Here is a 27,629-nt window from a genome sequence, read left to right as displayed (position 1 = left end):
ACATAATGAATAAGCTGAGGAACACTAGTGTTACAGATATGTCAGGTAATCAGGAATCAGTAGACCTTGGAACACTAGTGTTACAGATATGTCAGATATTGAGGAATCAGTAGACCTTGGAACACTAGTGTTCCAGATATGTCAGGTTATGAGGACTCAGTAGACCTTGGAACACTAGTGTTACAGATATGTCAGGTAATGAGGACTCAGTAGACCTTGGAACACTAGTGTTACAGATATGTCAGGTAATGAGGAATCAGTAGACCTTGGAACACTAGTGGTCCAGATATGTCAGGTTATGAGGAATCAGTAGACCTTGGAACACTAGTGTTACAGATATGTCAGATATTGAGGAATCAGTAGACCTTGGAACACTAGTGTCCAGATATGTCAGGTTATGAGGACTCAGTAGACCTTGGAACACTAGTGTCCAGATATGTCAGGTTATGAGGACTCAGTAGACCTTGGAACACTAGTGTTACAGATATGTCAGGTTATGAGGACTCAGTAGACCTTGGAACACTAGTGTTCCAGATATGTCAGGTTATGAGGAATCAGTAGACCTTGGAACACTAGTGGTCCAGATATGTCAGGTTATGAGGAATCAGTAGACCTTGGAACACTAGTGTTACAGATATGTCAGATATTGAGGAATCAGTAGACCTTGGAACACTAGTGTCCAGATATGTCAGGTTATGAGGACTCAGTAGACCTTGGAACACTAGTGTCCAGATATGTCAGGTTATGAGGACTCAGTAGACCTTGGAACACTAGTGTTACAGATATGTCAGGTAATGAGGACTCAGTAGACCATGGAACACTAGTGTTCAAGATATATCAGGTAATGATGAATCAGACCTTGGAACACTAGTGTTACAGATTTGTCAGGTTATGAGGAATCAGTAGACCTTGGAACACTAGTGTTACAGATATGTCAGGAATTGTTACGTCTTTGCATATTCTGTGTGGTGAGAGGAGTCAAAAGGCATTTAAACATAACTATTTCAGATGTTTAACCTATATTTTATGACTTTACATATTCTGTGTGGTTGGAGACAAAAGTACTATGTATTCTAGCTATGTCCACTAATGTTACTTAAATAAATAAACAAACAAACAACAAACCAAACAAAAAACCAAAGAACAATCAACTAACCAACAAACAAACAAATAAATAAAAATAAATAATCATAAACATTATAACATTGCTAAATATTTAAAATATTTTTTATAGTGAAAGTTGTAACACCAGTGGCTCATTTGTGAATGTGACTGGAAATCAAGTTAAAAGTGTTCCCATGCATGGTGATGGTTAACATGTCAAAAATCAATCGCCAATGATATATGTACATTAGCATAATAAAGCTAGAGCCTGTCACCTCCCAGCATAAAGCTAAGATACTCCACAAATCATGAACTTCCTTATTGACAGATTATTTCACGAGAACATTATTAGTTCATTGTTTGACATAATCATTTGAAATGACTTGAAATTATTTCTTTTCTCAAGGTGAGTGTCAACTTACGCGGCTCACGATGTGCGAATTTTCAATACATTTGTGTCACGATTGATCGTGATCCAGGGTCTGATCCATTCTTCACATTGATCGGTGTACCAGAAGACCCCAGTGACCCAGAAGTCGTCGCAAGGACAGCTTGTATCGAGGTTACCTGCGCAGGTCAGCAGTATTCTGTACTACGGTCGCTGAGGGAACAGGGGAGGAGGGAGGCACGGAATAGGGATTATTTCGGGAGTGGTGGGAAGCAGGGGCGTGAGGTTGGCAAGAAATGGAGTGAGGGATTAAGGGAGCGGTGGAAAGGAAGTGCTGGGAAAAGGGAGCAGGGGAGTGAAGAGATGAAGTGGATAAAGGCCATAGGGTAGAGGGAACCAGAATCAGGGTGGGGCATGAATTTGTATAAGGGAGGTCCAGGGGGAAGGGGCATGTGTAGGTGGATGCAGGGTGGTGCAGCAGAAATGGGTTCGTAGCAGGGGTATATCAACTAAGGCTGGAATGACAGTTTTGCAGTTCGAACACAAAACAACTTCTTAAAACCTTCTTAGGTCGTCTCTTTCTTTCCAAAATGATGAATTCTTGGAAAATGCATGTAACAATTTTGCTGGTTTTTTTTGGTCAGAGAATGAAGTTAGCTATCCTCAGTTCCTTAGCTGATCCTCTGGATATGTCATTCCTAGTCCTGTCAACCTCCGTGTTTTCATAGTTGAATGCTCATCCTCTTAGATTTTTGTCTTCCCCCCTTTTGCAGGTGTGGAGGTGGTGGCTGTAATCGTGGGAATCTCCCAAGGGGTAGTGATTTTTGAAAACAACCCAACCCAAGAAATTGAAGGTTCCGTGGGCATTCAAACTGATCCAAATACAGCCGATGTGATAGGAAACAACTATTGGAGAGTCTTCGTCTTCTTCAACGACCGACCGGACGGATACGGTCCTGCGGGTCGCCTCTTGGAGACGGAGATGACCATACCCACCCAGTCAAGAACCCAAGACTTGCCCGCAGGAGGCGAGATCCAATTCAATCCCGCGCAAGCCACAGTGAATTTTAACACCTCCTGTAGCATAGGAGAGTACATGTGCTTTGAGATTTTCAACGGCTTGGACATTCTGTCACCACAGGTCACACTCTTAGGCAATGTGATACATTGCTTCGATGTGCCTTGTCAAGGTAAAGATGGCATCGGCTCATCTAGCACATATTAACATGCATCCTCTAGTATTTTTTTGGTTTAATAGTTATTCGGTGCTTTATGTAGTTAATATGACATGAATTTCCATTGTAAGAAATCCAAGTGGCTGGATGGCATAGTCTAGCACATAGAACATTAAGTCAGCTGTGTATTAAAAGCCAATTCCAAAAATATCAAAAGGAAAACGTAAATAATGTTGAATGGCTTCCAATGATATATTTACAAAGAATGCAAAAAATTTGTTGATTGAAATGGAAAGAGCTTATTTCTTTGAAGAATCCTTCATAAAAATTGTGAAGCAAGTGCATAAAGGCCACCAAACTGTATCGAATTGTGGTTAGGCTAAAACCAGGAAGCCTAAGCATTCTGGTGTCTGATATATATGTATAGATATATATGATAATATATATATATATATTTATACATATATATACTTATATATATGATAATATATATATATATGCATACAGATATATGTAAACATATATTAATTATCTGCATAATTATTTTTTTGTTTTAGTACTTTACTAAGTAATTCTTCCCTGGTTTTTATACAGGACTCCAAGTCAGTCAAACAAGCCTTGCGATTCAAAATGGTCTGACATTCCTAGAAGGAGAAACATCTCATAATATCTTCTTCGATGTTGAGGTCTCGTCAAGTTCACTTGGTGCAGATGGCCCTGCTGATCCAACATGGCAGGTCCGGGCCTTCCTCAGCAGCGCTGACAATAGCAACGGGATTATCAATGACACGATAGTGACCGGCACCATCATTGAAAATGTCCTCACACCTCAATTACAAGCTCAACAATTCTTTGCCGGAAACTCCGTCCAATTTTCCAACGTCCAAGCATCATTTTCAGTGGAGGGACTCCTTTGTGAAACAACACGCTTTCTTTGTGTTGAGTTTGGTGTCGTAGAGGGCAGTGCACATTCAGTTGCTCCTGTGGACGGGGAAGCAAACAGACTCATAGATTGCCAAGCGCTATCTTGTACAGGTTGGTTGAAACTTGATGCCGTTATTATTATTATTATTATTATCCTCAAAAGTTAGAAATAATATCCATTAGTTTATCTGGGTACTTGCAAACTGGCTTATGCATGGATGTGATCTTAATTGCAATCTATTAAAGCATGCTTTAGGATTAAGTAGTCCCTAGCCCAGTTGGTCCATTGGTTGGTGTTATTGTAATGATATGATGGTGCCGTCTGTTGATTAAGGTACGGTAGTGGCTGGAAACCCCCCTCCCACCCCCCCCTTTTGTACCTAACCTATTGGGTATCTCAATCTAAGTTTACTTTATTAAACCGTGATCTTAACCGCTTGTTACATGTAAAACCAACGTTTATCTTTACAGGAGTGGTAGTATCGTCCACTAGCTTGGAACTGCGAAATGGGGAACCTTTGGTCAGTAACCAACGAAACCAGGAGTTGATTCTCACCTTCGAATTTAGAACGGCTCTTAACAGCATTTCCGTGTCTGGCCAAGGCTTGTACAGCATAGAAATATTCCCCAATAACGCCACGGATGGTCAAGGAACAACCCCATTGGGCACCCGTACCACATTCCACCAGAGGCAGGTCACATCCATAGTAGCCAACACCTTTAGCTCGGTTGAGTCGTTCCGAATAACGATCGCCTTGGAAGGAATTCGCTGCGATCAAATGCCTTTCATTTGTGGAACGTTGATGAGAGGACCGTCCCCCTCCCCACCATACACCCTCCAGCCTGACGCAGGAGATCCGATTTTGACTGCCTGTACAAGGATGTTAGATTGTGTCGGTGAGCAAACATTCTCTATTTACTAGGCTTAAGTTAGGCTTTTGAACTATTTTGTGTATAGCGCTGTAACATATCTCAATCTTAGTGCTAGTCCTGAAAATATGTTTTAAAAGATCTCATCTTCAATGTAAATGCCGAGAAGAACTGCAGGTCTAAGTCCAGTTTATTCCATTTCCGAGACTAACCTACCATTTTCCTGGCGGTGAAAGCTTAAATTCAGTTTAACAGATATGATTGAACAAACCTCAAAGAAACTTTCTGACATGTTGAAGACCAGACGTGTCTTAACAAAGAGTGGGTGAACATTTCATTGCTTAATTGTGCTAGCTATGAGTGGTAGAAACTGTAGGTAAATTTGTTCCAATATGTCACACTATTTGTGAATTACTGACCAAGCAGGTGCTTTGCTCAGAATTCTCAGTGATGTCAGATACTGCAGCTTGTCAAGTTCTGCGGAGCTAGAAATGATGATATGATGGTGCCGTCTGTTGATTAAGGTACAGCAGTGGCTGGAAACCCCCCCTCCCACCCACCTCCCGTTGTACCTCTTTAATACTTCTAATCATGAGGCCTGACCATAATGAAAAAATGTATGGCCTAATGCAGCTGTGCAAGTTTAACAAACCAGTTCCTTTTCAAAATTAAAAGTTTTTTCTTATTAACCTTTAATATTTATCCTTAAATCCCAAGTTGAGGAAGCATCATCTAATTTATTGTATTAAGAGGCCCAAAATAACTCTGTTTAGCAGTATTTCACTACCCCCTAAAATAACTTATGAAAACCCCCAAAATTATCTTTATAGAATATGCTCGTACAGTTAATGTTGAGGATTAATTAAAATTGCCATAAAAGGTAGGGTACCAGCTATTGTTTCATGGACTCTCAGTCATTTCATTTGAGTATTAAGAAAGTATCTATTTCTATTTGGCCTACATTAGGTGTGATAATTACCCAGTTTGATGTGGCAGTCGACTCGACCAGTTTGCCCATACCAGAAGATGCCGATTCTCATCTGATCAGCTCCCAGGTAAATGCATATCTTTGGATAGCTACATTTTATTTATATTTAAAACTATTTTTTTTTGATGTGAAGAATCTGTTGCAGCTATTTACGATATCTCCCTTTTCAAGTACCCTATTCCCCCCCCCCCCATTTTGAGTTCAGTAATTTTAGCGGGAAAGAGAGTGATTTATTTTCCTTTTGCTTTTTTTTCTTCAATTTTCACAGATAACAATTGCTTCATCTCCAGATGGTGCTAGTGTGAATGCCCTTAATGTTTGGGCTGTTTCGGTTTTCATGAGTGCCTCTGCAGATGGCACAGGGGTTCGATTCTTTGAGAGAGCAGCTAATATTGATGGCACAGCTAGCGAACCGTTGCCTGCCGGTGGCACTCTGGGACCATTTGCCTCTAATGTCATTCTCTCCCTGGATGGTTTCGCCTGTGCAAACACCCAGTACCTTTGTCACGAGTTTACCAAAACTGCTGTTGTTAATCCAGACTTCACTCTGGAGGCTGCACCCTTCCTCCCAAATGGCTTAGTGAATTGTCGTCAGTTCCTCTGCAGAGGTTGGTTCAATATCACAATACTTTGTAAAGTTTTAAAAGGAGGCATGAACTGAAACGCCATCTTGTATAGCTCAGTTTGCAAGATAATTCCAAAGCTGTAGCAACATATGAAACTGCCATCCAGGGACAATCTTGGGTATCACATTGCCAGTTAAAAAGTCACTTCAAGTAAATGTCAAAAGGCACAGTGTCTCGAGGTCTGTTCAAAACTTGAGACTTGAGGCTTGGTGAAGGATAGGGGGGAGGGAGGCTTGGTGAAAGAGATGGGGGAAGCTTAATGGAGGAGAGGGGAGGTTTGGTGAAGGGGAGGCTTGTTGAAGGAGAGGGGAACGTTTGGTGAAGGGGAGGCTTGTTGAAGGAGAGGGGAACGTTTGGTGAAGGGGAGGCTTGTTGAAGGAGAGGGGAACGTTTGGTGAAGGGGAGGGGAGGGGAGGCTTGGTGAAGGGGAGGGGAAGGCTTGGTGAAGAAGAGGCTTGGTGAAGGGGAGGCTTAGTGAAGGAGAGGGGAGGCTTGGTGAAGGAGGGGGGCTTGGTGAAGGGGAGGGGGAGGCTTGGTGAAGGAGAGGGGAAGGCTTGGTGAACAAGAGGCTTGGTGAAGGGGAGGCTTAGTGAAGGAGAGGGGAGGCTTGGTGAAGGAGGGGGGCTTGGTGAAGGGGAGGGGGAGGCTTGGTGAAGGAGAGGGGAAGGCTTGGTGAACAAGAGGCTTGGTGAAGGGGAGGCTTAGTGAAGGAGAGGGGAGGCTTGGTGAAGGAGGGGGGCTTGGTGAAGGGGAGGGGGAGGCTTGGTGAAGGAGAGGGGAAGGCTTGGTGAACAAGAGGCTTGGTGAAGAAGAGGCTTGGTGAAGGGGAGGCCTAGTGAAGGAGAGGGGAGGCTTGGTGAAGGAGGGGGGCTTGGCGAAGGAGGGGGGGCTTGGCGAAGGGGCGAGAAGGGTTTGCTGGTGCTGACTGATGAAAGAATGGAGAGGTTATAAGCACATTGTGGAAGAGAAATACATGAAAGGCTTTAGTAAAGTACTTTGAAATGTCAGACAGGTCATTCAGTGTTTGAAAAATATTGAATAAAGAACAAGAAATTTATGCCTACATTTCTGTATTAGGTTTAATTGCGGGTTTTCTTGCCGTACTAGATAACTTCCTTCGTCTCCTCGTGATAAGCTTCCAGAAAATGTTAAAAGAGGTTCTGTAGTGAAAAAAACATCATTGACCAATTTAAGCATCCAAACTGTTTTCTTGTCATATGCCGGTAAATTTCCTGATTTTATTTCCCATGTAGCTGTGGAATTTGACTCGGTCACATTTTTCATCGACCGTAACCAAGGTAGCTCATCCACTCCCTTCAGGGCGTTTGAATTTTCACCAAGTTTTGAGTTTAGCCTCGATATCAGGGTAATGACAGGGAGCGGTTCTGTTGCTGTATCTGGATCAGACCTGTGGAAGGTGACTGCTTTCTTTAGCGCACAAGCCGATGGAACTGGGACACGACAAGTAAGCAATTTTTTTTTTTTAAAGGTTAACTTTTTGTTTTATGTTTTCATTGCACTGTGTAACGATAGTGCAAGCCAGTTGGATAGAAATTAATACTGTGATTGTATCAACATTAAGAGTTACAGCCTGTGGTAATTCATGTTATTATGATGAATAACTATTTTGTAAACTTTATGAGGATACGTGATATCGCACATCCTAAAGATTACAGAAGACTTTTTTATTGCAATTGTCATGTTGACATCAATAACTCTACTGTTGCCAGATGACTTCATAACATTTAACAAAAAGTTCAAAAATTGTTATCTTTTCGGAGCAAAATGCTATCAGCTAGGACGTGGTTTTGCCCTAAAGATCAAGCAAGATTGTGGCAGTTATGATGAACAGGTTCAGCCACAGGAATATCCCTTTAAAGCAGCTTGGTGTCTGTGTATCTAAGTAATAATGGAATAATATCATATATACAGCTTAGATATATTGGTCTGTCTTCTCACAGGGGGAAACTGTCGCAGGTTTGACCACAGCTCAAGGAGAAGTACCAATCATTCCCGGTGAAATCTCTCAGCTAGAAAACGTGATCGCGACATCTGACCTGACAGGAGTCGGATGTCAGAACATACAGTACCTCTGCATCGAGGTGTGGAAAGGCGACAACTCGGACCCCGAATACGGCATCGACGTCCCTGCTAGCCAGGCAGATCTGAGGCAATGCTTACCAGTCGCATGCGCCGGTAAGGATAAATGAAATTAAGTGAAAACTTCTCATCAGTTTAAAACCATGACTATATTCATAATGAAGTTACTTTGACCTTTTTTTTTAGCCTCCATCAGACACCTTTGATCTGTTAACCTTCCCCCACATATTTCAGTCTTTTATGGGCAATATTCTAATACTTTAATATATTTATCTCGACAGGGGTTGAGATCTTGTCGGTAACTCCAGCTCTGCCTGCTGGGTCACCAGCGCTTATCGATAGGTCGCCTGTGGACCAGACTTTGACCTTTGACCTCACTGTTGAAGCTAGCGACCTAGCGGGAGGCATCCAGGGTTCAAGTCTATGGGCGGTGGAAGCCTATATTGCAGCTGATGACAATGTCTTCAGTAGTAGCCATCAGCAGATTTCTCCTGTAAGGCATTTCTCCTTTTTACAATTGGTTTGAAAGATGAAAAAACAAGTTTGTATCTTAAGCATCTTGAATTAATTTATTTTAGCAGGTTTTCAATCGATGAGAATTACTTCCAAATGCAACACAACCCGTGCTGGCATTTTGATAAGTAAGCATTATAGATTGATTGATTAATTGATGGATGCACGGATAGATTTAGTGATTGATCCTTTGATTTAATCAAAGACTGTTAGTACAGTTTGTTTGAACAGACTTTCTGTTTTCTGTATATTCAACAAACCATTTTTCGTCTTTTTGTATCGTTTTGCTTACTAAAGGTGGCCGCTACCGTGCCGTCCTCAGAAGCCAACAAACCTCTGGTTACTACAGAACCTCTGTCACTTCTAGGAATTGAAGCCGCCTTTGACCTGGGCTCTGCTGGTTGTTCGGACGTGCTTTATTTATGCGCTACCATACAAGAATCTGTGAATGCTAATCCAAATTTTAATATAAATGCAACCCAGGGCAACAGTCTGACAGGGTGTGTCCAAGTCCAGTGTGCTAGTAAGTTGCATTGTGCTATGAAGTAGCTGTTTCACGGGTGTGGGGGTCGGGGCAGAGGGCACACATGCCTCTGGCAGTTTTTGTGAAAACCTCAAAAGTGCCCCTTTTTCCTAAATTAGAAGTGCCCGGCAAGAAAGGTACCGTTTTCCGTTTTTGTAATTAAGAAGTAACCTTTTCTAATTCAGTTAGTTTCGCATTGATAGGGTTCTAGTAGGTCGAGGCTAAGGTGAGACAGGGGAACAGGAAGGGGGGGAGGGGGAGGAGTTCTAGTTATGTGACACCATGTAGCTATTGGTGACTTTGTCATGCTCTTAATTAACTCGGTGTTGTAAAAAGGGATGCACATTATCTTCATGTTAGTCTTAACAAATTTTGAGGTTTGCAGCAATTCTTTAATTTTGTGAACCTGTGGTGGTGACTAATTAGGAATAAATTCTGATGGGAATAGTCTATACGTCCTCCAACTTTCTGAGTGTCTTCTTATCACAGATGCAGCTATTGTACGGACCACCATGGAACATGGCCCGCCGAGCACTCTGGAGGGCGATCCGTCCCACACTATCTTAATGAACATCACAGCAGAGGCATCTGAATTTGGGATGGCCATCTTCCAGAATTCTATTTGGCAGTTCATAGTTACCGTAACCCCTGGCAACCCAGGCAATACCATGGTACCTGTTGTTATAGACAGTGGCTTGACGACCACTCAAAGGAACACAGATTTCATTCCAGGAGCTACTATCAGATTCACCAATGTCCAAGCTACTGTTAATCTGCAGGGACTTACTTGTCTTGAGGTGGATTTCTTCTGTGTTAGAATAAATCTCATCCAATCACTGCAGCTTGTCGGAGTTCCTGACGAGTCCAGTCTGCAAGCCTGTAGTCCAGTAACCAGTTGTGGCGGTAAGCATCTCGTCTTTTGTACAAAGTTATTTCTATATGTCAAATTGTGTGGGCATTTCAACGTTAATTTCTATATCAGAAAATATGAAGTAAGGAACAGATCACATGGGGATATCATATGTTGTTTTGTATCTATCGTTTGGAGCAAAACTTTAACATTCAATTTTAAGGCTGGTCAAAATTTGAAGGTACACTTCAAATTAAAAATTGCTTTTGTGTAACCCATTTGAAGGACTAACCAAAACTTCATTTAAAATTAAGTCCCCCATTACCGAATGAGAATCAGAACGTTGACTTTGCATTGATACAACTAATATCATAACTGCTATTTATTGCATAAAAGAACTAACAATTGTTAGGTTGCATGTTAATATTATGAGTATTAATTATATCGATTGCTGGATTGTCAGTGTTTAAAATTTGAGGTTTACGGTACGTTTTTATCCCTTTTGGGTGACCTAAATAAAAGTGTGGTAGGATATGTGGTACTTGTATGAGCAAAACAGGCTAGGCTGCTATGAAACATCTTATAAGAAAGGCTCTAGTGCGAGGACTGCATTTGTGAATCATTTATAAAGCCAGCCAACGGTGAGACACATGTGGGGTCCAGGGATCAGTTATCTTTATTGAAAGTTGTGTTTTGATAGTTTATTCCATAACTCTTTGGTTGTTATTTTCATGGACTGAGTAAATCACAAGAATATCACCCCCCCTTTCAAAATGATTAATTGTTATTAATTAGGATCATATTAATGACTGGATCAATTCATCACTTTTGAATATCATATTTTGTTGTCATACTTAACAGAATTCGAAGTGAGTATCAACGTTGTGAGTTATAACGAGCGTACGATCACCATCAGCTGGGGAGGCGGAGTCGGAGATTTTGACCGCTACCAGATAACTTACTCGCCGGAGACCGGGTCCACCCAATCACCTCTCATCATTGAGCGATTCGGACAAAGAACCTTAGTCTTTGAGGATCTCACTCCTGGAGAGCTCTACACGATCACAATTCAGTTGTTGAAGGGCTCCCTCAGAAAGGAGGGAATGAGAACAGTCACCCAGAGAACTCGTAAGTGGAATATCGTGGCCCTGTGACAAAAGTTTCCAAAGTTTCAAATGTTCATTGCAGCTTCTTTGCTCCAAAAATTGGCACCAAAGATTAAAACACAAACGTATTGCTACTGACAGTTGAACCCAACTAGTCTTAGTTGCAACTTATATTAGTTATAATGCCTGTGACAGGAAATTATCTTACACTTAATTTAAAAACAATGAAATATACCCAAGTAGCATTTTATTATAGAGCTCTCAGTTGTATGAAGCCAGTCACAGCTGTGTAATATTAGCTGATATGAGATCTTTACATGTTTCACATTCACATACTATACATACCCTAGTGGAACAATGCATGCTTCCATAAAATAATCCATCAAGATTCGAAGGGCAAATAAATTTGGAACTTTCTGCTAAGAGGATAGATTTTGATAATGATGAACTTCCAAACTAGCGCACAGCTGGGGAAGGAATTTGAAAATGATAAGTTCGACAATTAACTATAATTATCAAATAGTATGATAATGCACAAAGAATAAAAAAAAAATACTGTTTGTGTTTTCTTCATGTTGACATTTTCCACTTGTCCATGTTATTGCTATCCGTGTTCAGAACTTTAAGGGGAATGATGGTACAATTTTATGAAAGATGAAAAGAAAGATAATATTCCCTCTAAACCCATTGAACAAACATCAAACTTGTAATTGTCTGTCCATTTCGTTTCTCTTGGTTACGTCAGTTATTGTTTATGTTGACATAAATTCTTCTCCTCTCACGTGATGCTTCGTTACGCCTTTGTACCTCTTACTTTCTATCTCTTTCCCATCTGGACTTTTGTTCTTTCTGTATTTGATACTGCACTCTCCCCCCCCCCATTCTGCTTCCCCAATCCCTCCCCCTAAGAATACCCAGCAGTGTTGTACAACCAAGAAAAGTGAAGCCAATAGAAGAAAGTGAAAATATTTTGAAATATTTCATTCAATAACTGTTCTTCAGGACCTGAACAAGTCAGAGGGTTGATGATCCAGGACATCAACTCTCAGTCCATACAAGTCTCGTGGGAGGATGCAGGAGGCAGTTTTGATTCTTACGTTGTTACCTTGGACCCCATGGATGGTTTCCCCGCTTCGCCTTTCCTTCGCGTTCCCGGTGAGACTCAAGTTACTTTCAACAACTTGGTGATAGCTACTAGGTACGAGGCTACAGTGATAACCAGAAGTGGCAACGAAGATAGCCTTGTGAGCCGAGCAAATGGATTGACAAGTGAGTTTGACAGATTATCAAATCAAATCCAAATGGAATCGTTAATTTATCACTTATTGGACATCTTTCATAACATATACTTGGTATATTTTGCTGAAATGCTTGAATAGTTAGGGTTCAAACTCAATTTATTGCTTACAAGTAACTAATGCATATATTCAAATTGAAATAGGTCTTTATAGTTACATCTGCTATAAAAGTGTAGTAAATATGCAAATTAGACTAGGTCCACTTATATCTGCTATGAAAGTGTAATAAATATTCAAGTTAGACTAGGTTCACTTTCATCTGCTATGAAAGTGTAGTAAATATGCAAATTAGACTAGGTCCACTTACATCTGCTATGAAAGTGTTGTAAATATGCAAATTAGACTAGGTCCACTTACATCTGCTATGAAAGTGTAGTAGGCCAAGTGTTACAGCTCACTTTATCATGCAGTCCGCTGTAAGCGTCAGCATACACCTATGCTATTGGGTATCGTGAACATCTTTTACAGAAACTAAAGAATTCAGAATGTTTGCACAAACTCCCTGTTCTGATTATAGATTGTATCAACAAGACTTGTTTTTGAAACTGAAAATTCCTACTAAAAACTATATTATAATGCAATTTCTTCTTTTTTTCCAGCTCCCACAAGACCTACCCTGCGTGTAGAAGAGACAACTTCTGATCAGATCGCTATCAGCTGGAGCCCCCCAGCAGGATACATTCCCAGCAGGTATCAACTCTCTTGGAATGCCACCACGTCTTTTGTAGATTTAATCAACATCACAGATGTGGACGTCCGGAGAAGAGATATCACCGGTCTCATCCCGGCAACCAGGTATGACATTAATCTACGTGCAGTGGTAGACAGATCCGGAACCACGGCCAGTAGCCCACCCTCGGTAGCTATCGGAGTAACCGGTGAGTGTGCCAGCTATCGTCAACTTTTGAAGTTTTTTAACATTTTTTTTTACAAGGCTTTGATCGAGCCAAAGTGTCAAAATTTGTTTCAAAATATTTCTTTACCTGAAGAAATATCACATTTTTATGTAATACCAGATTTTTAGTTCTCTGTATTGTTTATGCAGTTGAATATATTATAACAGCAGAGTGGATTTAGCAATGTATGGATTTTAGCAAAGGAATATTTTGTTCATTAAATTGCCTACAGCAAGTATTGTAGGCCCATGAAAATCAATTGTAATACATCAAATATAAAATCATCCTAGGTCATTTTCCACTCATAAGGGATCAGAGGGCATGCCCATTCTTGGGAAAGCTGGCCTCCGCTGTACACTTATGAACCATCTAGGTGTGACTGCAGTCTTTGAATAAAACAAAGCAATTTCTATTATGTAACATGTCAAAAGTAGGAAGCTGAGGGGACTGCAGCATTTCTGCAGCCTGGCTGCATAGGACATACTCTATTGTGATCTGCTGCAGTTGCACACAGGTCTGCCACAGAGATAATCCCTATTGTTTCATATTGATTTATTCTAGCTGAGCTAGATTTTGCAGTTGCTGCAGCTATTCTTTGCCCGAGGGATAGTCACTCAATACTAAAAATATCCTTTGTCATGAAAGATGGTTGCAGCTCTTAACCTCAATCGCTGGATTGCAATATACGCATCAATTCACTGTGTAACACAGAGACCAAGAACATCATGTCACGCAGGTTCTGAAAGACAACATGAATATGGCTGATAATTGGATGTATTGTGGTTTTCACATGGTAATATTTTTATCTGTTTCCATAATTTCATGAACAGCGCCAGACGTTCCTGTGATAGATAACGTAGTGGTTGATGCAACCTCAATTACACTGAGTCTCTCCTTACCGCGAGGAATAGCTGATTCCTACGAGTTACAGTATCGACCGCTTGCAACCATCTCAAGGACGGTATTGACCATTGAATACCAGACAACGGTCAGATACATGGTCAGCGACCTTCAATCCGCCACTTTGTATTCCTTTGAGGTGATCAGCCAGTTCCAAAATTTGGTCAGTAACAGAGTATCCATGGAGATCAGAACAGGTAAAACATTTTGATATGGATTATTTAGGGATAAAAAAAAAGAGAAGAGAATGAGAAAAGAGCCTTATTTATTAGTTGTTGGACAGTGACCTTTTTATATCTGAGTATGCACTATTTAAGGGCGTTCAATTTTTTGGGCTTCAGTTTTTAAAAAAATTTTTTGGTTATGGTGGACAACAGAAGTTGCATAAATATTCATGTGAATATTAATGATGAATGTGTGATGTAAAATGATAACGTAAAATTAATAATTAATATGTGCACACATTATTGTTGTATGACCCCAAAGATGGCATTGTGGTAGGTAGGTTGGCCTCCTGTCCATTCAAAGGATAACATGAAAGAAGAAATAGACCAATCGTTTCTTGATTGTACTTATCTCCCACAACTATAGGAGACCATTTTCACCTTCAATAATCTGCCATGATCTGCTATAAGTTAATATCAGAAGGCAGGGAATGACAACATTCAACATTGTGATGCAAGACAACCATTCAACATTGCAATTTCCGAAATGAACATTGTTTATTGTCCAAGTCAGAAAGTTTTGTTAAGTGTATGTAAATTTGTGACACAAGGCACTGCATCCTTAGCTTTTGGTTATTTTTAGTAATGGAAAAACCTCTGTAAGTTTCAAATTGTTGACATTTTGTATATTGTTTGGCGTTTTTTGTCTCCATCCATATGTTTCAATTTTTTTTCTTCTTCTTCTCGATTGATTCAGTCATCGAGGGCCCCAGTAATCTAGAAATCACCAACGTCGATTCCACGTCGATAAGTTTCCGTTGGGTTGAAGCTACTGGGCAGAGGGATGGTTACCTGGTGTCTGCATCTTACTCCAACATTAACAACTCCATAGTTGCAGCCATTGATGGAAATAGCCACACCTTTGACAATCTACCGCCGTATACCACCATCGACATCAGCGTCCAGACCGTATTCGTACAGGATGGTATTGAGATTCGTAGCAATCCTTTGACCAGATCTCAAAGAACAAGTGGTGACAGTAAGTTCGTTAATCAATATTTTTCTTCCAAAAGAGTGAAAAACAAAAAGCACGACGGCAGAAGTGTAAATGAAGCTTATTGGACAAAGCTCCAGCCTCATGGGTTATATCTTTTCTGAGAGAATAGTGAATGAAATTTATCATTTTTTTATTGGTTCTTTTGTATATTTGTGTTTGTTGTTTTGTTTGTTTTGCCAAAAGTACAGATACTGATAGAGTAAATTGGATCAGTGATCTGTGACATTAGTTACTGCTGTTAACTTTCAGGCTTTTGTTTTCAGTTAAATTTGGAGAAAAATAAATGCCACAACTATAGCAGGACAATTACAATTTTCCGCTTACCGACCGAAAACGTTGTTATGACGATACACATGTCGTGGGAAGAGCGTAACTAAAATCGTGGACAGACAATAGACTGCCTACTGGAACTCTGCCTGAAAGAATTAAAGCAAGAAAAAAGAAATTAGAACAAAATAGAGGAATTGAGAGACAACAAGTTCAATACCTGACAGTTCATAGTTAAAACTAGCATTATAATTAATGTTTTTTGACTCTGTTATCTCCTTTTTCATTTAGTTCCTGGACCAGTGAGGAATGTAAATGCAATGCAAGTCTTAACTGATACAAAGATCGCCATTGAATTTGAAATACCAGATATGGTGAACGGAGATCTAGAGGAGTTTATCGTCACATACACAGAAAGTAGAGATGTGAGTTTCCAATGTGTTTGTTATTTTTGACCACCAAAAAAATGCCAGAAAATGATTGCTATGATGTTATAAACTTAGCTCTGATTGGCTGTTTTCTTGAGTTGTTCCTAGCCTTAGTAGTCTCCTTTCAATAATTACTCTCCTCCTTCTTATACTCTTTGCTTCTCAAGTCTGTTTTTTTTTTGCGTCCTGGCTGTCGCTCCATTTCTGTGTACTCTCTATTCATCTCGGCTCTACCGATTTCACCTCTCACCCTTTCCTTAGCTAGTCCTCATGCTAAGAAATGCTGATCTACATTATCTTAATACCAGTGGTTCGTCCCCGATAGCTTATTGCGTACATTGAAAAGTACCTAACTGAATAAGAAATATCACCTTTTTTGTGTGTATCTCCTGCAGAATGCTGTATTAAGTACAACGACTAGCACCATCATGGTTGTTTCAACAGCTGTTGTATTTTACACCAAGTCCTTCACCAACAATGTCAATCGAGGTTCATCTTACGTTTTCTCGGTAAGTAGCTTGAGGTTTCGGGAGTTCCTGTAAATAAGGTGACATGGGTTATTCCATTAATTCAGGGGGTGCAAGTTCAAGAAAAGCCAGAGGATGCCACATGTTATTGGAGTGCAGATTTTATATATTTATATAGCAATTTCAAGTGTTAAAGGAATTGTCAGTCTTTGAAGGGTGCTATACCCCCATGTCTTCTGCTTTTGTCTATAAACTTTCATTACTTTGGGTAGATACCACAGGGGGAGTCAGAATGTTTTCACAAAGTTATCAATTGTATTTCTCTCACCAGATTACGGCCCGTAATAACTTTGGGGATGGACCAAGTGTAGACACAAATATGGTTGTCATAAATAATATAAGTAAGTTTTCCTTTGCCTTTTTCCTTTGCCGTTTTCTTTTCTCCTTCTTACATTTAAGTCTCTCGCAATTTAGGTAACATTTTGTCTTTCTCCACGAAAGCATTCACAGAGAGTCGACGTTTTCTCGATAGAGATAAAATATGTGAATGTTTGATTTGTTTTTCTATCAGCTCCTTCAACAAAAACTTGCAATTATTAAGATGAGCCTGAATTTATCACACAAACCTAGAAAGACTTTTTATAATTCACCAAAAAATTGCAACCTATTTTTTTGTTTTTGCTTGTTTTCAGTACCTAATTTTAATCTCTTAATCTCTGAGGCCGTGGTATCAGAAGCCCCAACCGAGAATCAGCTCACCGTAACGTTCGATAGAAACTTAGTCTCGACTGACGCTGGTGACATTCAGGAATACACAGTCATCATTGCTGAGCGTGGACGTGAGTTCACTCTGTATATGTAACAGCTTCAGTTGGGTTTCTTCAATGCTTTTGAATATAAACATTGGCTCATGGGGTCATTCATGTGACCTTGAAGTTCTAAACAGCTAGAGCAAGATTACTCTTTTTCAGATAGTTGGTGGATGTTGTTCATATTGGCTAATTTCATGTTTGGTTGGAATTGCATCTTCTTTTCAAAAATGTCCTTTTCATGGAAGAAAAGGCCCTGGGTTACAGATTCCTGTAAATTGAAACAATGGCTTGGATGATTGTGTCTTGGAAGTGCTCTGATTTTGGATCCATGATTGGTTTACATTCTTACATCCCAATTAAATTAGTCTTTTAGTGTTTTCATCTTGAAAAGCAATTTTTTCAGGAATATTCATATCACATAACACACACATACACACAGAAAGGGAATTTTTTTAAATCATTTTTCCGCATAATATTCTGGCTAAATGATACCAGATTCAATATTCCTTGCATATACAAACATCAAAATTTGACTTTTAAATCATGTCCATTTATCTGTCGTGTCGTTTTGTAGAATTTTTGGAAGACATTGAGTCCATCGACCCCCTAGAATCATCAGACAATAACCCTTCGGGACCCTATCAAGCCTTTGCACCAAGACCGTGGCCAACAAGTGGTAATATACAAGTTGTACTTGGGGAAGACGATATCTGTGGAAGTTTTACTTACTGCAACCCACCTCTGAAGGAAGGAACCACGTATCTGTGAGTACCTAATTCATTATATATGGAAATATTTTATTGTTCATGTATATAGGTAGGACATGGCTGTTAGCAAAGTTTTGGCTGCAAAAAATGGCTGCAGTTTGCACTACAACAGTGAAATGGCTACAGCATACTTTACAACAGGGAAGTGGCTGCTGTTTAGATTATGACAGGGAACTTGGCTGCAGTTTGCACTACAACAGTAAAATGGCTGCAGCATACTTTACAACAGGGAAGTGGCTGCTGTTTACATTATGATAGGGAACTTGGCTGCAGTTTGCACTACAACAGTAAAATGGCTGCAGCATACTTTACAACAGGGAAGTGGCTGCTGTTTACATTATGATAGGGAACTTGGCTGCAGTTTGCACTACAACAGTAAAATGGCTGCAGCATACATTAGAACAGCAAAATGGTTGGTGTAAACATTATGACAGGGAATGGCTGCAGTTTGCACTACAGCAGTGATATGGCTGCAGGATACTTTGCAACAGTGAAGTGGCTGCTGTATACATTATGACAGGGAATGGCTGCAGTTTGCACTTCAACAGTGAAATGGCTGCAGTTATACCACACTACCACAGCCAAAAGTCTGAAACATAGTGAATGCAATTATATCATCAACTTACATTACAGTGTCTGGTGTATTATAACTGTTGCTGGTTTTCATATTTTTATAGCGTTGCCATTCGTGTGTACAATGATGCAGGATACAGGACCTCTGACTTTATGGAGTTCACGACAAGCGAATCATGTGAGTCTTTATCTTAAATGTATAAAATTTGACAATTTTAAGAATTTAGTAAACAAAACATTTATGTGTATGGTCGTACCTCCTGTTAGTAGTAAAGGAGAATTATTTTGTGACCACATACAGGAAGCAAACATGATAGATGTTGAGGGCATTTGCTACTTTGTTACCATTTTTGTTGTTGTAGGCTTTTCGGGTTTATAGTCGTGATTATTTTCTTCTTTTTGAATCCTCATGATGTACTAATTTTTAATGTTTTCATATCGATCAACCATAATTATTTTTTCATTTTTTATTTTATTATGATTTTTTTTTTTTCTTGTGGAAAATGTAGCAGATGGATTATCGTTAAAGTATAACCCAAAAGTAATTGTATTAGTTGCCAGATAAGTTAACCGTTACAATTGTGCAAAGTTGTGTACGTTGTGTGATAAACATTCTATTTTCTTCTGTTAAATTCCAGTTTTCAGTCAGTACCAAATATACTTCATTGTTGGTGGGATCGGTGTGGTTGCCATATTAATTATCGTGCTTGCTTTGTGTCTGGTCTGCTGTGTAGTAAGGAAAAATAAGTAAGTATTCAATTTCACACGGTCGGTATCGACATTTTGAACATGAAAAAATACGTAGTGAATCTTCTTAAAGCTCTTCTGCTCCGTCATGTTTTGTGTGTTAAATGTGCACGAAATATATCATAGAGGTAGATTCTTCCATGATAATTACTGTATGCTATACTATATTACTATACTACTGTTATACTACAGGAAGTTACAGAGGTTAGGCTACCTGGGAGGAATGTTAATATTAACATGTAATGCAATAGACACTAGGCAGTGCAATGTGTGATGTAAAGCTGCTACACATGCTGCAACAGGGGTGTTAGCTCAGTGGTTAACGCCGGTGCTTTTCAATCATAAGGTCCCGAGTTCGAGTTACTCCAAGATTAATGTATGTCGTCCAGTTACAGCGTCGTTGACAATTGACAATTCATAATCATGGACATTAAATATGAACGTAAGAGACTGACTTCGGTCAGCTTGCGGCTTTGATAAGCCAATGAGGCTTCACAAGTTCCTGCTTGCAGAAGGATCTTAAATACAATACAATACAATACAAAGCAGAGGTTTAACACATTCAAGGATAGAGCAATATGTACTTGTAACGGTAGTTACTATTGCAATATAGTGGAGATTAGTGTGCCATGCAAAGAGAGAATGTTATATCATAATGCAACAAAGTGCAATACAATGGATGATTGTGCAATGCCATGAGTGCATGTACAATGGATGATTGTGCAATGTTATTTAATGTAATGCAGTTCAATGCAGAGTAATATGTGGTGAATGCACATGCAGTGCAATTCAATGCATTGCAGTGAAAAGCCCAGTTAAATGTAACACAGTCAGTGAATTGCATTGTAATATGTTTCAATGCATTGCAATGAAACACAATGCAGTGCAGTACAATGTAATTTATTACAAAACAGTGCAATGCTGTGTGTAAATACAACAAAGTAAAGTGCTGACATAAATTGCAATGGATGAACTTACATGTTCAATTCTCATTCCACTAGAAGCGGCCATGATTTGAAGCCCCGTCGTAAGCGAGTTGCCAGCAGTGTGTCATCTAGTGATAGTGGAGACGGTCTGGATAACATCAACTTCAATAACGCAGTAACGATGATTTACAATCCAGCAGAACGAGCCTCTTCTGGACCATCGATCGCATCACGCTTCGACAATGGGGCTGGAGTCATTACAAGGTATGATCACCATACCACTTTAATGCCAAAGATTACTGTATTTTAAAGAACTGATCAAATAACAAATATATCACTCTTTGAGGTAGTCAATGGATACGACCCGAGGTCATTTGAAGCACAGCCAAAAGTGTGTAAATTTTAGAAGTTCTGTTTTATTATGGTTAACTTTTGAGGAAGTTAATACATGATTCAAAGGTAGCTGGTCTTCTGAGATACATAAAACCTTCAGTGTTTAAGAGAAGTCAAAGGTCAGCAAAGGTCAAGGTGTGAATATATTTAAAGACATGTACATCAAGTTGGAAAAAGTTTGTATTTTTTTCATGGTGGGATTGCTTTGGTGGTGTGCAACAGGTCAACACTGATAAAGTGCATGGGTATGAAAGGTGAGTACCCAAACCTGTTACCACAAAGTAATTAAAACTAATGTGCAACATTGCATAAAGAATTATGGATATGAGTGGGGGCATATGGAGAGGGGATGGGGATGGGGGGGGAGAGGGGGGTTAGAAAGGGGAAGTCATGGTAAAGTCAAAGTAAAAGTGGCATAGATTTGACAAATTGTGGGATGAGTTCTCACAGTGATGTTTCTACTTAGAGACTTCATCTGTTGATGGACACTTGATTATGACTTTCTCAGTCTCCTTGTTATGAGCACAAGAAAGTGAGGAGAGAGAAGGGTATTTCCCCATCCCACTCCTTTATTTGGTTGCACCTATCTGTAGTAAACCGTTGTAAAATGCTTGGTCAAACTTTGAACCGTTGTATCTTGAGGGTGGAGGGGTAGGGGGAGGATGGGGTGGAAGGATTTGCTTTCGTTTTAGGCTGTCCATTGCTACTGTTCTTTGTGAAGCATACACTTAAACAAAATGGGTTTACTTGAAACTGGTGTTACTATGCACAGTTGCTCCTCAAGTGCACAGTTGCATAAGTTTTTTTTAATTTATATTTGGCTTTAAACTTTTCGAAAAGGCATTTCAGGCATTCAAAGAAATATAGAACATACTCTTTGTAAATGTTTGTCAAGCATATACAGTGTGCAGTTATGTTCTTGAATACAATGTTTTTTTCTTTCTTTTCTTTATGTACCCTACAGGCCTGTGACGATCCAGAACTTTGCTAGTCATGTTGGTAAACTCAGCTTAAACAACCAGGAGGGCTTTGAGGAAGAATTTGAGGTAATTAAGGAACAAAAAAATTAACAAAACTATGCCTTTTACTGAAGTTATATTGTTGTCAATAATTTTGAATATATTTCTACTTTGGTTTGGATGCAGTTATTTTTACCTTTCATTTATGTTTGCAATTTCTCTTTGGTGGTATTTCACATCTGTTCAGAACAGCCTGTGCTTTTAAGCATATTTAAGACTATTAAGATTATCAGTGGGGGTGGGGGAATGGCGGGGGGGAAGGTCGAGGAGGGAGGGCTAGGAATGACAAGTGAAATTCAGTGTTAATGTATTTACATGGTTGATCGAGAATGTCAGCAAAGTTTGTGAGATCCAGTTTAATGTCAGTTGGTAAATATCTGTGAAATGTTTGACATTTTACTTTCCTCTCCGTGCAGAGTCTACATAACTTTGGACTCGGTCAACCCTCTACGGCCGCAGTGACCACTTGGAATAAGAGCAAGAACCGTTTCAGTAACATTCTACCATGTAAGTCTCAAACTCAGCAATCATGTGATAAATGGAAAAAGTATTGTAAAGCTGTAATCGTGACTCGATAATTCTGTCCCCGAAAGAAAAAAAAGCAAAATTGTTGCAAAAGATTGTTGCAGTGGCTAGGTGTCACCATTTAATGGCTGGACTTTTCATGATCGAATGTGGAGCAGGTATCTAAGTTTGCATGGGTTAGAAGATACGTATTTTACTTTAAGCTGCTTGTTAATCAAGAAGTTATCATAATTCTTGCTAGCTGTCGTTTCTAGAGGTTATTTTAATTCTCAGTCCTTAAAGTGATGTCTAATGTTGCAGGATACTTTGAGAATCTTTTCACGAAATCAAGGCACTTAAATTGGGAATATTTTCATGATATTCATTTTTTTTTTACTATACTCCTGTTTTGTGTGTGAATCCATTGTCATGAATACTGTTGCATACTGTGGTGTCATGGGATGCCAATTATACATTTATGTACTTGTATCTTTTGGATATGACTTAATTTTGCTGTTATTCTTTTCTCCCTAGACGACACATCTCGTGTTGTTCTGCATGGCAGCGATGACTTCATAAATGCTAGCTTCATCCAGGTCAGCATTGATTAACTTTTATTTTCTCTTTTTTTTTTTTTTTCTTCTGCTGTCCATCGCGATCATGATAGAATTTCCTTTAGAATTCATCACCTGACCTGTTTGTAAACTATTTTCAATGAAAAATTTATGTGAAAATTTACTGCGATCAAAAGTTTCGTTGGTAGGAATAGATGTCACACAGTCATTCTACTCCCACATCTGAAAACTGATTGTCCAGTAAAATAACTGTAAATAATTTCTGTAAGTTATAATCCACTTCCAAATAGCGTTTTAGTTGCAACGATCCATAGATACACTAGTAAACAACCTCTCACCATACTTCCTCCCCTCCCATCACCTCCCATCCCCTCCCATCCCCTCCCCTCCCCTTCAATCCCATCCCCAGCCCCCTCCCATAAGAATAATATATCATTCGGTGCAGGTATGCTAATGTACACTGCAGATTAATGAAATCTTTCGTTACCCTTGGCGACAGTACTGTGATGAGTTGTATTTTTTCTTGTTTCTTTGTGTACAAGTAAGTTGGCCTGACGTTTCAATCCTAGCAGGATCTTCTTCAAAGGCGTAATGACAAGTAACAGTAACAGAAGGGACAAAAACATGCACAGAATACAGACAGGTTAATGAGCATGGTGAACTATTTTCACCATGCTATAATGAATTTATTTTTATATTGTTTATATTCTGTTACCAGGGATTCCACAGGCCACATGAGTTCATCGCTACCCAAGGTCCAATGGAGCACACGGTCAACGACTTCTGGCGCATGATCTGGGAACAACAAGTACCGATAGTTGTCATGATCTGTGACATCATAGAAGGAGGGAAGGTAAATGATATTAACATATTTTGATTTAATTGAATTTAGGGAGCTCCAAATGTAAAACCATGTATGATAGGATATCTGAAGGGGGATTTTAATGTAGTGCACTTATGTGATTCTTGTCTAGCACATGTCGAACCAGATTTACCTAGTTAAGTCACTGAAATTTGATTTTAGTGCATTTTTTCTGTAGAAACATATTGAAGCATATTAATTTGTCATCTGATATTTAACCTTATATAATATATATATATATATATATATATAATATGATTAAATATAAGCAATATTTGATTTTCAGAAAATGTTTATGTACAAACTGAGCTATATTGATAGTTTAATAGATTGATTGATTAAACAATACTTCAATTAATGTATTTTATAAACAGTTCAGCAATACATCATTCAATCCATCCATACATCATTATTTGATTAATTAACTAATCAATCAATCATACTGTTAGACCCAATCAAGCCTCTGTTTATTTATGATCCATTTGATCCCCTCCCAGTGCATCAGTCTTGTGGTTCTCCTCAGAAACTAAGTTAACAATGTTATAATATCATCTTTATCGCAGGCCAAGTGTGAGGAGTACTGGCCTCCCATCGGAGAGCCAACAGCTTTCGGAGAAATCGTCGTGACAACACTGTCAGAGAAACAGACGACCAAAGGCAGAGAACGAGAATTTAAATTGGAAATTGTGAGATATTTAATAATTTTGTTGAGTTTAACCTTCATTTTTTATGTGCGAGTTTTTCTAGCTCGGAAAGGATTTAAATGATGTTTGCCTGATAGATTTCATTTTGAAGGAGAACGGTTGATGATCACCATATGTCTAATTGACTTAAAAAAGAAAGAAGGCAAACTGGACACTTTAAAATAAAAATTGTCATTTACTTCATCATTTGAAGTGAAACTTGCCTGGTCATGGTAAATGAGCTACAGTAACTTGACAGAGAATGACATTTTCTTATTCGGGAGAGCCTTTTTTTAATTTTAATTTTAATCGTTATCGTTTTTCTTTTTCTTTCATCAATTAGGGAGAGCACTCTCTGTCTGTTACCCATTACCAGTTCTTGGAATGGCCTGACAAGGGGGTCCCAACCGAAACGGCATCCTTCATGCTCTTTGTTAAGGACATCAGGAGTCACATACAGACCTTATCTGGCCCAGTGGTTGTCCACTGCAGGTAATCTTATATCTTGGTATTGATTCACTGTTTAAAACACTTTCTGCAGTTCAATTCTTGTAATAATATTTATTATACATGAATAGGAAATTGTCTTTCTATCCCAGAAAATGATATCCATGGGGGGGGGGGGCGGAAGAACAAATTTAGTGTGTTAATTGGCTGTTGACCCACATGGAGCAAACTGGGGGACCATGTTGAAATGGCTTCCACAGGATGTTTATATGTGCAATGTGTAATGTCTTTGATCTGATGCCAACTTTTAGTGGGCTGATATCGAAACAAGTTTTTCAGAAGTGCAGGTTCTGACTCGACAAATATAATGTTCAGACAATTGAGCGGTTTATGTCTCAGACAATTAACTTTCCCCTGTGACAATGAATGCTTTGAGAACCTGTGTAAACATGTATGATGATGTTTGGTTATGGGTGACCATTATTTGACTGACCTAGCATATTTGGGGGCTATACAAGACTGACCTAGTGTTTTATAAGGAATGTAAAATCCATTACAGAGAATATAACTTATCCTTTTTCATTCTTGTGTTTCTCATCAAGTGATGGTGCCAGTCGGACAGGTGTCTTTATCGCTTTGGATATTATGATGCAAGCCTTGGACAACGAGTCTGACACACTGGACGTCTATGGAGTGGTGGCCAGACTTCGAAAAGACCGTACCAACATGGTGCTATCCAAGGTGAGACTGACATGTATTCACTCTATGAAGGCAGCTCAGCTAGTATATACATGTGGTGTCGTAATATCCCTTGGTGCAAACCTTACAACTTCTCCTATACAGTGTTCCTATTTATTAAAAGTAAACCAACAGTAGTTAGATACCTTAGATAGTTAGTTAGTAGTTAGATACCCACAGTAGTTATATACCTTAGAGTGTTAGTAGTTAGTTAGTTAGTTAGTGGTTGGATACCAACAGTAGCTATATACCTTTTTTTAGAGTGTTAGTAGTTAGTTAGTTAGTGGTTAGATACCTTAGATTGTTAGTAGTTAATTAGTTAGTAGTTAGATAACAACAGTAGTTATATACATTTGAGTGTTAGTAGTTAGTTAGTTAGTGGTTGGATACCAACAGTAGTTATATACCTTTTTTTTAGAGTGTTAGAAGTTAGTTTGTTAGTAGTAAGATACCTTAGATTGTTAGTAGTTAATTAGTTAGTGGTTAGATACCAACAGTAGTCAGATACATTAGATAGTTAGTTAGTTAGATACCAACAGTAGTTAGATACCTTAGATTGTTAGTAGTTAGTTAGTAGTTAGATACCAACAGTAGTCAGATACATTAGATAGTTAGTAGTTAGTAAGTTAGTTAGTTAGATACCAACAGTAGTTAGATACCTTTCATAATTTTGTTTCACCAATGGAATGTTAATTGTTAAGTTATTAATAGGTAATGTTTGGACTTGCGACTAATATGAATGGTAATGTAAGGGTAAGGTAATGTAAGGTAATGGTAATGTTATGGCAGGTAATGTAATGGCTCAGTAGTGTTGAAGAGGTACTTCTTGAATCTTTAACAATTATATTTAAGAGTGCCTCCGGGAAGATTCGCCTCAGCCCACCGAGTTAACCCCCTCAAGATAAAGTTGAAATAAATAACAAATAAAAAAAAAAATTTACAAGATAGGAACATCAGTTTTAGCAATAGGTCTATCATGAATTGATACCAATTTTTTTTGGGTCAAAGTTTTGGTTGGTTGTTTGTTTGTTTCGGGATCATTTTGAGTAACACCATAGCAACTATAACAGAAGGGTAAAATAAATTGTTACCAAGCCATTCTTAAATAGTAAGATTCTGCTTATAATACTACCAAGATCTTTAACCATTAGAAATATTGACATTTTGAGGGAAAATGTTATTATTGTTAAAATTTTGTCACTCTTTTGACTAGCAATGTTGTTATTTCTTTGATTCTCCTCGTTCAGCATTACTACGTATTCATACACCAAGCCATTCTAGATGTCCTTCTAGCCCAGGTGTCTGATTCCAATTGGTCGTTTGGATCTTCCGGTAAGACTGTGCTAATGTTAAGCTAATCTGCAAGAACTGAAGGAAATTAAAGTAATTGTGTATAATCACATCTTGGAAGAGGATGGAGGGGGTTTGGAGAAAGGGAGTGGAGTGATGGGTAGTTATGGAAGTTCTTGAGAGTTGGGAGGGGGAGGGGAAAGAAGAAGTCCAGGTTGGAGTAGCGGGTATAGAAGTACAGGAAGACCAACTCTTTGTAGCTGGTGATTAAAGATTCTGTCGTCATTCTGTCTTGACAGAATTTTAAAGAGTTGTATTAGTGTTTTATATGAACTAAAGCAGACCCCACCCCCACCCATTCCTTACAATGTAAGCAATAAAATGAAAAGGATAAATTAGCCTCCTTTCTATCCTTTTACATTTGAAAGACAGCTGTGCTCTTAGAGATATCCATCCTATTGGGGATTCAGAGTATGGCATATGTGTTTTATGTCCCGTTTCTCAGAAATATGACCCCTAAGATGATGTATTCTTCTTTTTTAAAAACAAGATTGTAGTCCGTTTACAAATAATCAAACCAGCTGAAAAGTTTTTTATTACATTTTAAACAGCATCTGAACACTTCCTGTATCTTGCCAGAGGTCTGTCC

General features: G+C 38.9%; 1 protein-coding gene across 1 annotated transcript in view; it reads left to right on the top strand.

Moving 5' to 3' along the window:
• Positions 1 to 27,629, top strand: part of LOC139964500 (uncharacterized) — an 81,329-nt gene that overhangs the window by 53,090 nt on the left and 610 nt on the right. The window contains exons 36-67 of the mRNA XM_071966093.1: positions 1,511 to 1,679; positions 2,266 to 2,682; positions 3,262 to 3,702; positions 4,063 to 4,488; positions 5,428 to 5,516; positions 5,718 to 6,057; positions 7,329 to 7,540; positions 8,037 to 8,271; positions 8,457 to 8,668; positions 8,986 to 9,211; positions 9,701 to 10,114; positions 10,923 to 11,189; positions 12,170 to 12,436; positions 13,065 to 13,343; positions 14,192 to 14,458; positions 15,183 to 15,464; positions 16,041 to 16,174; positions 16,573 to 16,686; positions 16,976 to 17,045; positions 17,337 to 17,483; positions 18,031 to 18,220; positions 18,901 to 18,974; positions 19,435 to 19,543; positions 20,545 to 20,733; positions 21,827 to 21,908; positions 22,298 to 22,388; positions 22,920 to 22,981; positions 23,679 to 23,813; positions 24,386 to 24,508; positions 24,849 to 24,997; positions 25,555 to 25,693; positions 26,938 to 27,022. Of these exons, the coding sequence (XP_071822194.1) occupies positions 1,511 to 1,679; positions 2,266 to 2,682; positions 3,262 to 3,702; positions 4,063 to 4,488; positions 5,428 to 5,516; positions 5,718 to 6,057; positions 7,329 to 7,540; positions 8,037 to 8,271; positions 8,457 to 8,668; positions 8,986 to 9,211; positions 9,701 to 10,114; positions 10,923 to 11,189; positions 12,170 to 12,436; positions 13,065 to 13,343; positions 14,192 to 14,458; positions 15,183 to 15,464; positions 16,041 to 16,174; positions 16,573 to 16,686; positions 16,976 to 17,045; positions 17,337 to 17,483; positions 18,031 to 18,220; positions 18,901 to 18,974; positions 19,435 to 19,543; positions 20,545 to 20,733; positions 21,827 to 21,908; positions 22,298 to 22,388; positions 22,920 to 22,981; positions 23,679 to 23,813; positions 24,386 to 24,508; positions 24,849 to 24,997; positions 25,555 to 25,693; positions 26,938 to 27,022 (6,436 nt within the window). The remainder of the gene's footprint in view (positions 1 to 1,510; positions 1,680 to 2,265; positions 2,683 to 3,261; positions 3,703 to 4,062; positions 4,489 to 5,427; positions 5,517 to 5,717; positions 6,058 to 7,328; positions 7,541 to 8,036; positions 8,272 to 8,456; positions 8,669 to 8,985; positions 9,212 to 9,700; positions 10,115 to 10,922; positions 11,190 to 12,169; positions 12,437 to 13,064; positions 13,344 to 14,191; positions 14,459 to 15,182; positions 15,465 to 16,040; positions 16,175 to 16,572; positions 16,687 to 16,975; positions 17,046 to 17,336; positions 17,484 to 18,030; positions 18,221 to 18,900; positions 18,975 to 19,434; positions 19,544 to 20,544; positions 20,734 to 21,826; positions 21,909 to 22,297; positions 22,389 to 22,919; positions 22,982 to 23,678; positions 23,814 to 24,385; positions 24,509 to 24,848; positions 24,998 to 25,554; positions 25,694 to 26,937; positions 27,023 to 27,629) is intronic.

Source organism: Apostichopus japonicus, chromosome 23 (genome assembly GCF_037975245.1).
Source record: "Apostichopus japonicus isolate 1M-3 chromosome 23, ASM3797524v1, whole genome shotgun sequence".
Lineage (NCBI taxonomy): Eukaryota > Metazoa > Echinodermata > Holothuroidea > Aspidochirotida > Stichopodidae > Apostichopus > Apostichopus japonicus.
This window is presented reverse-complemented; position numbering and strand designations above follow the sequence as displayed.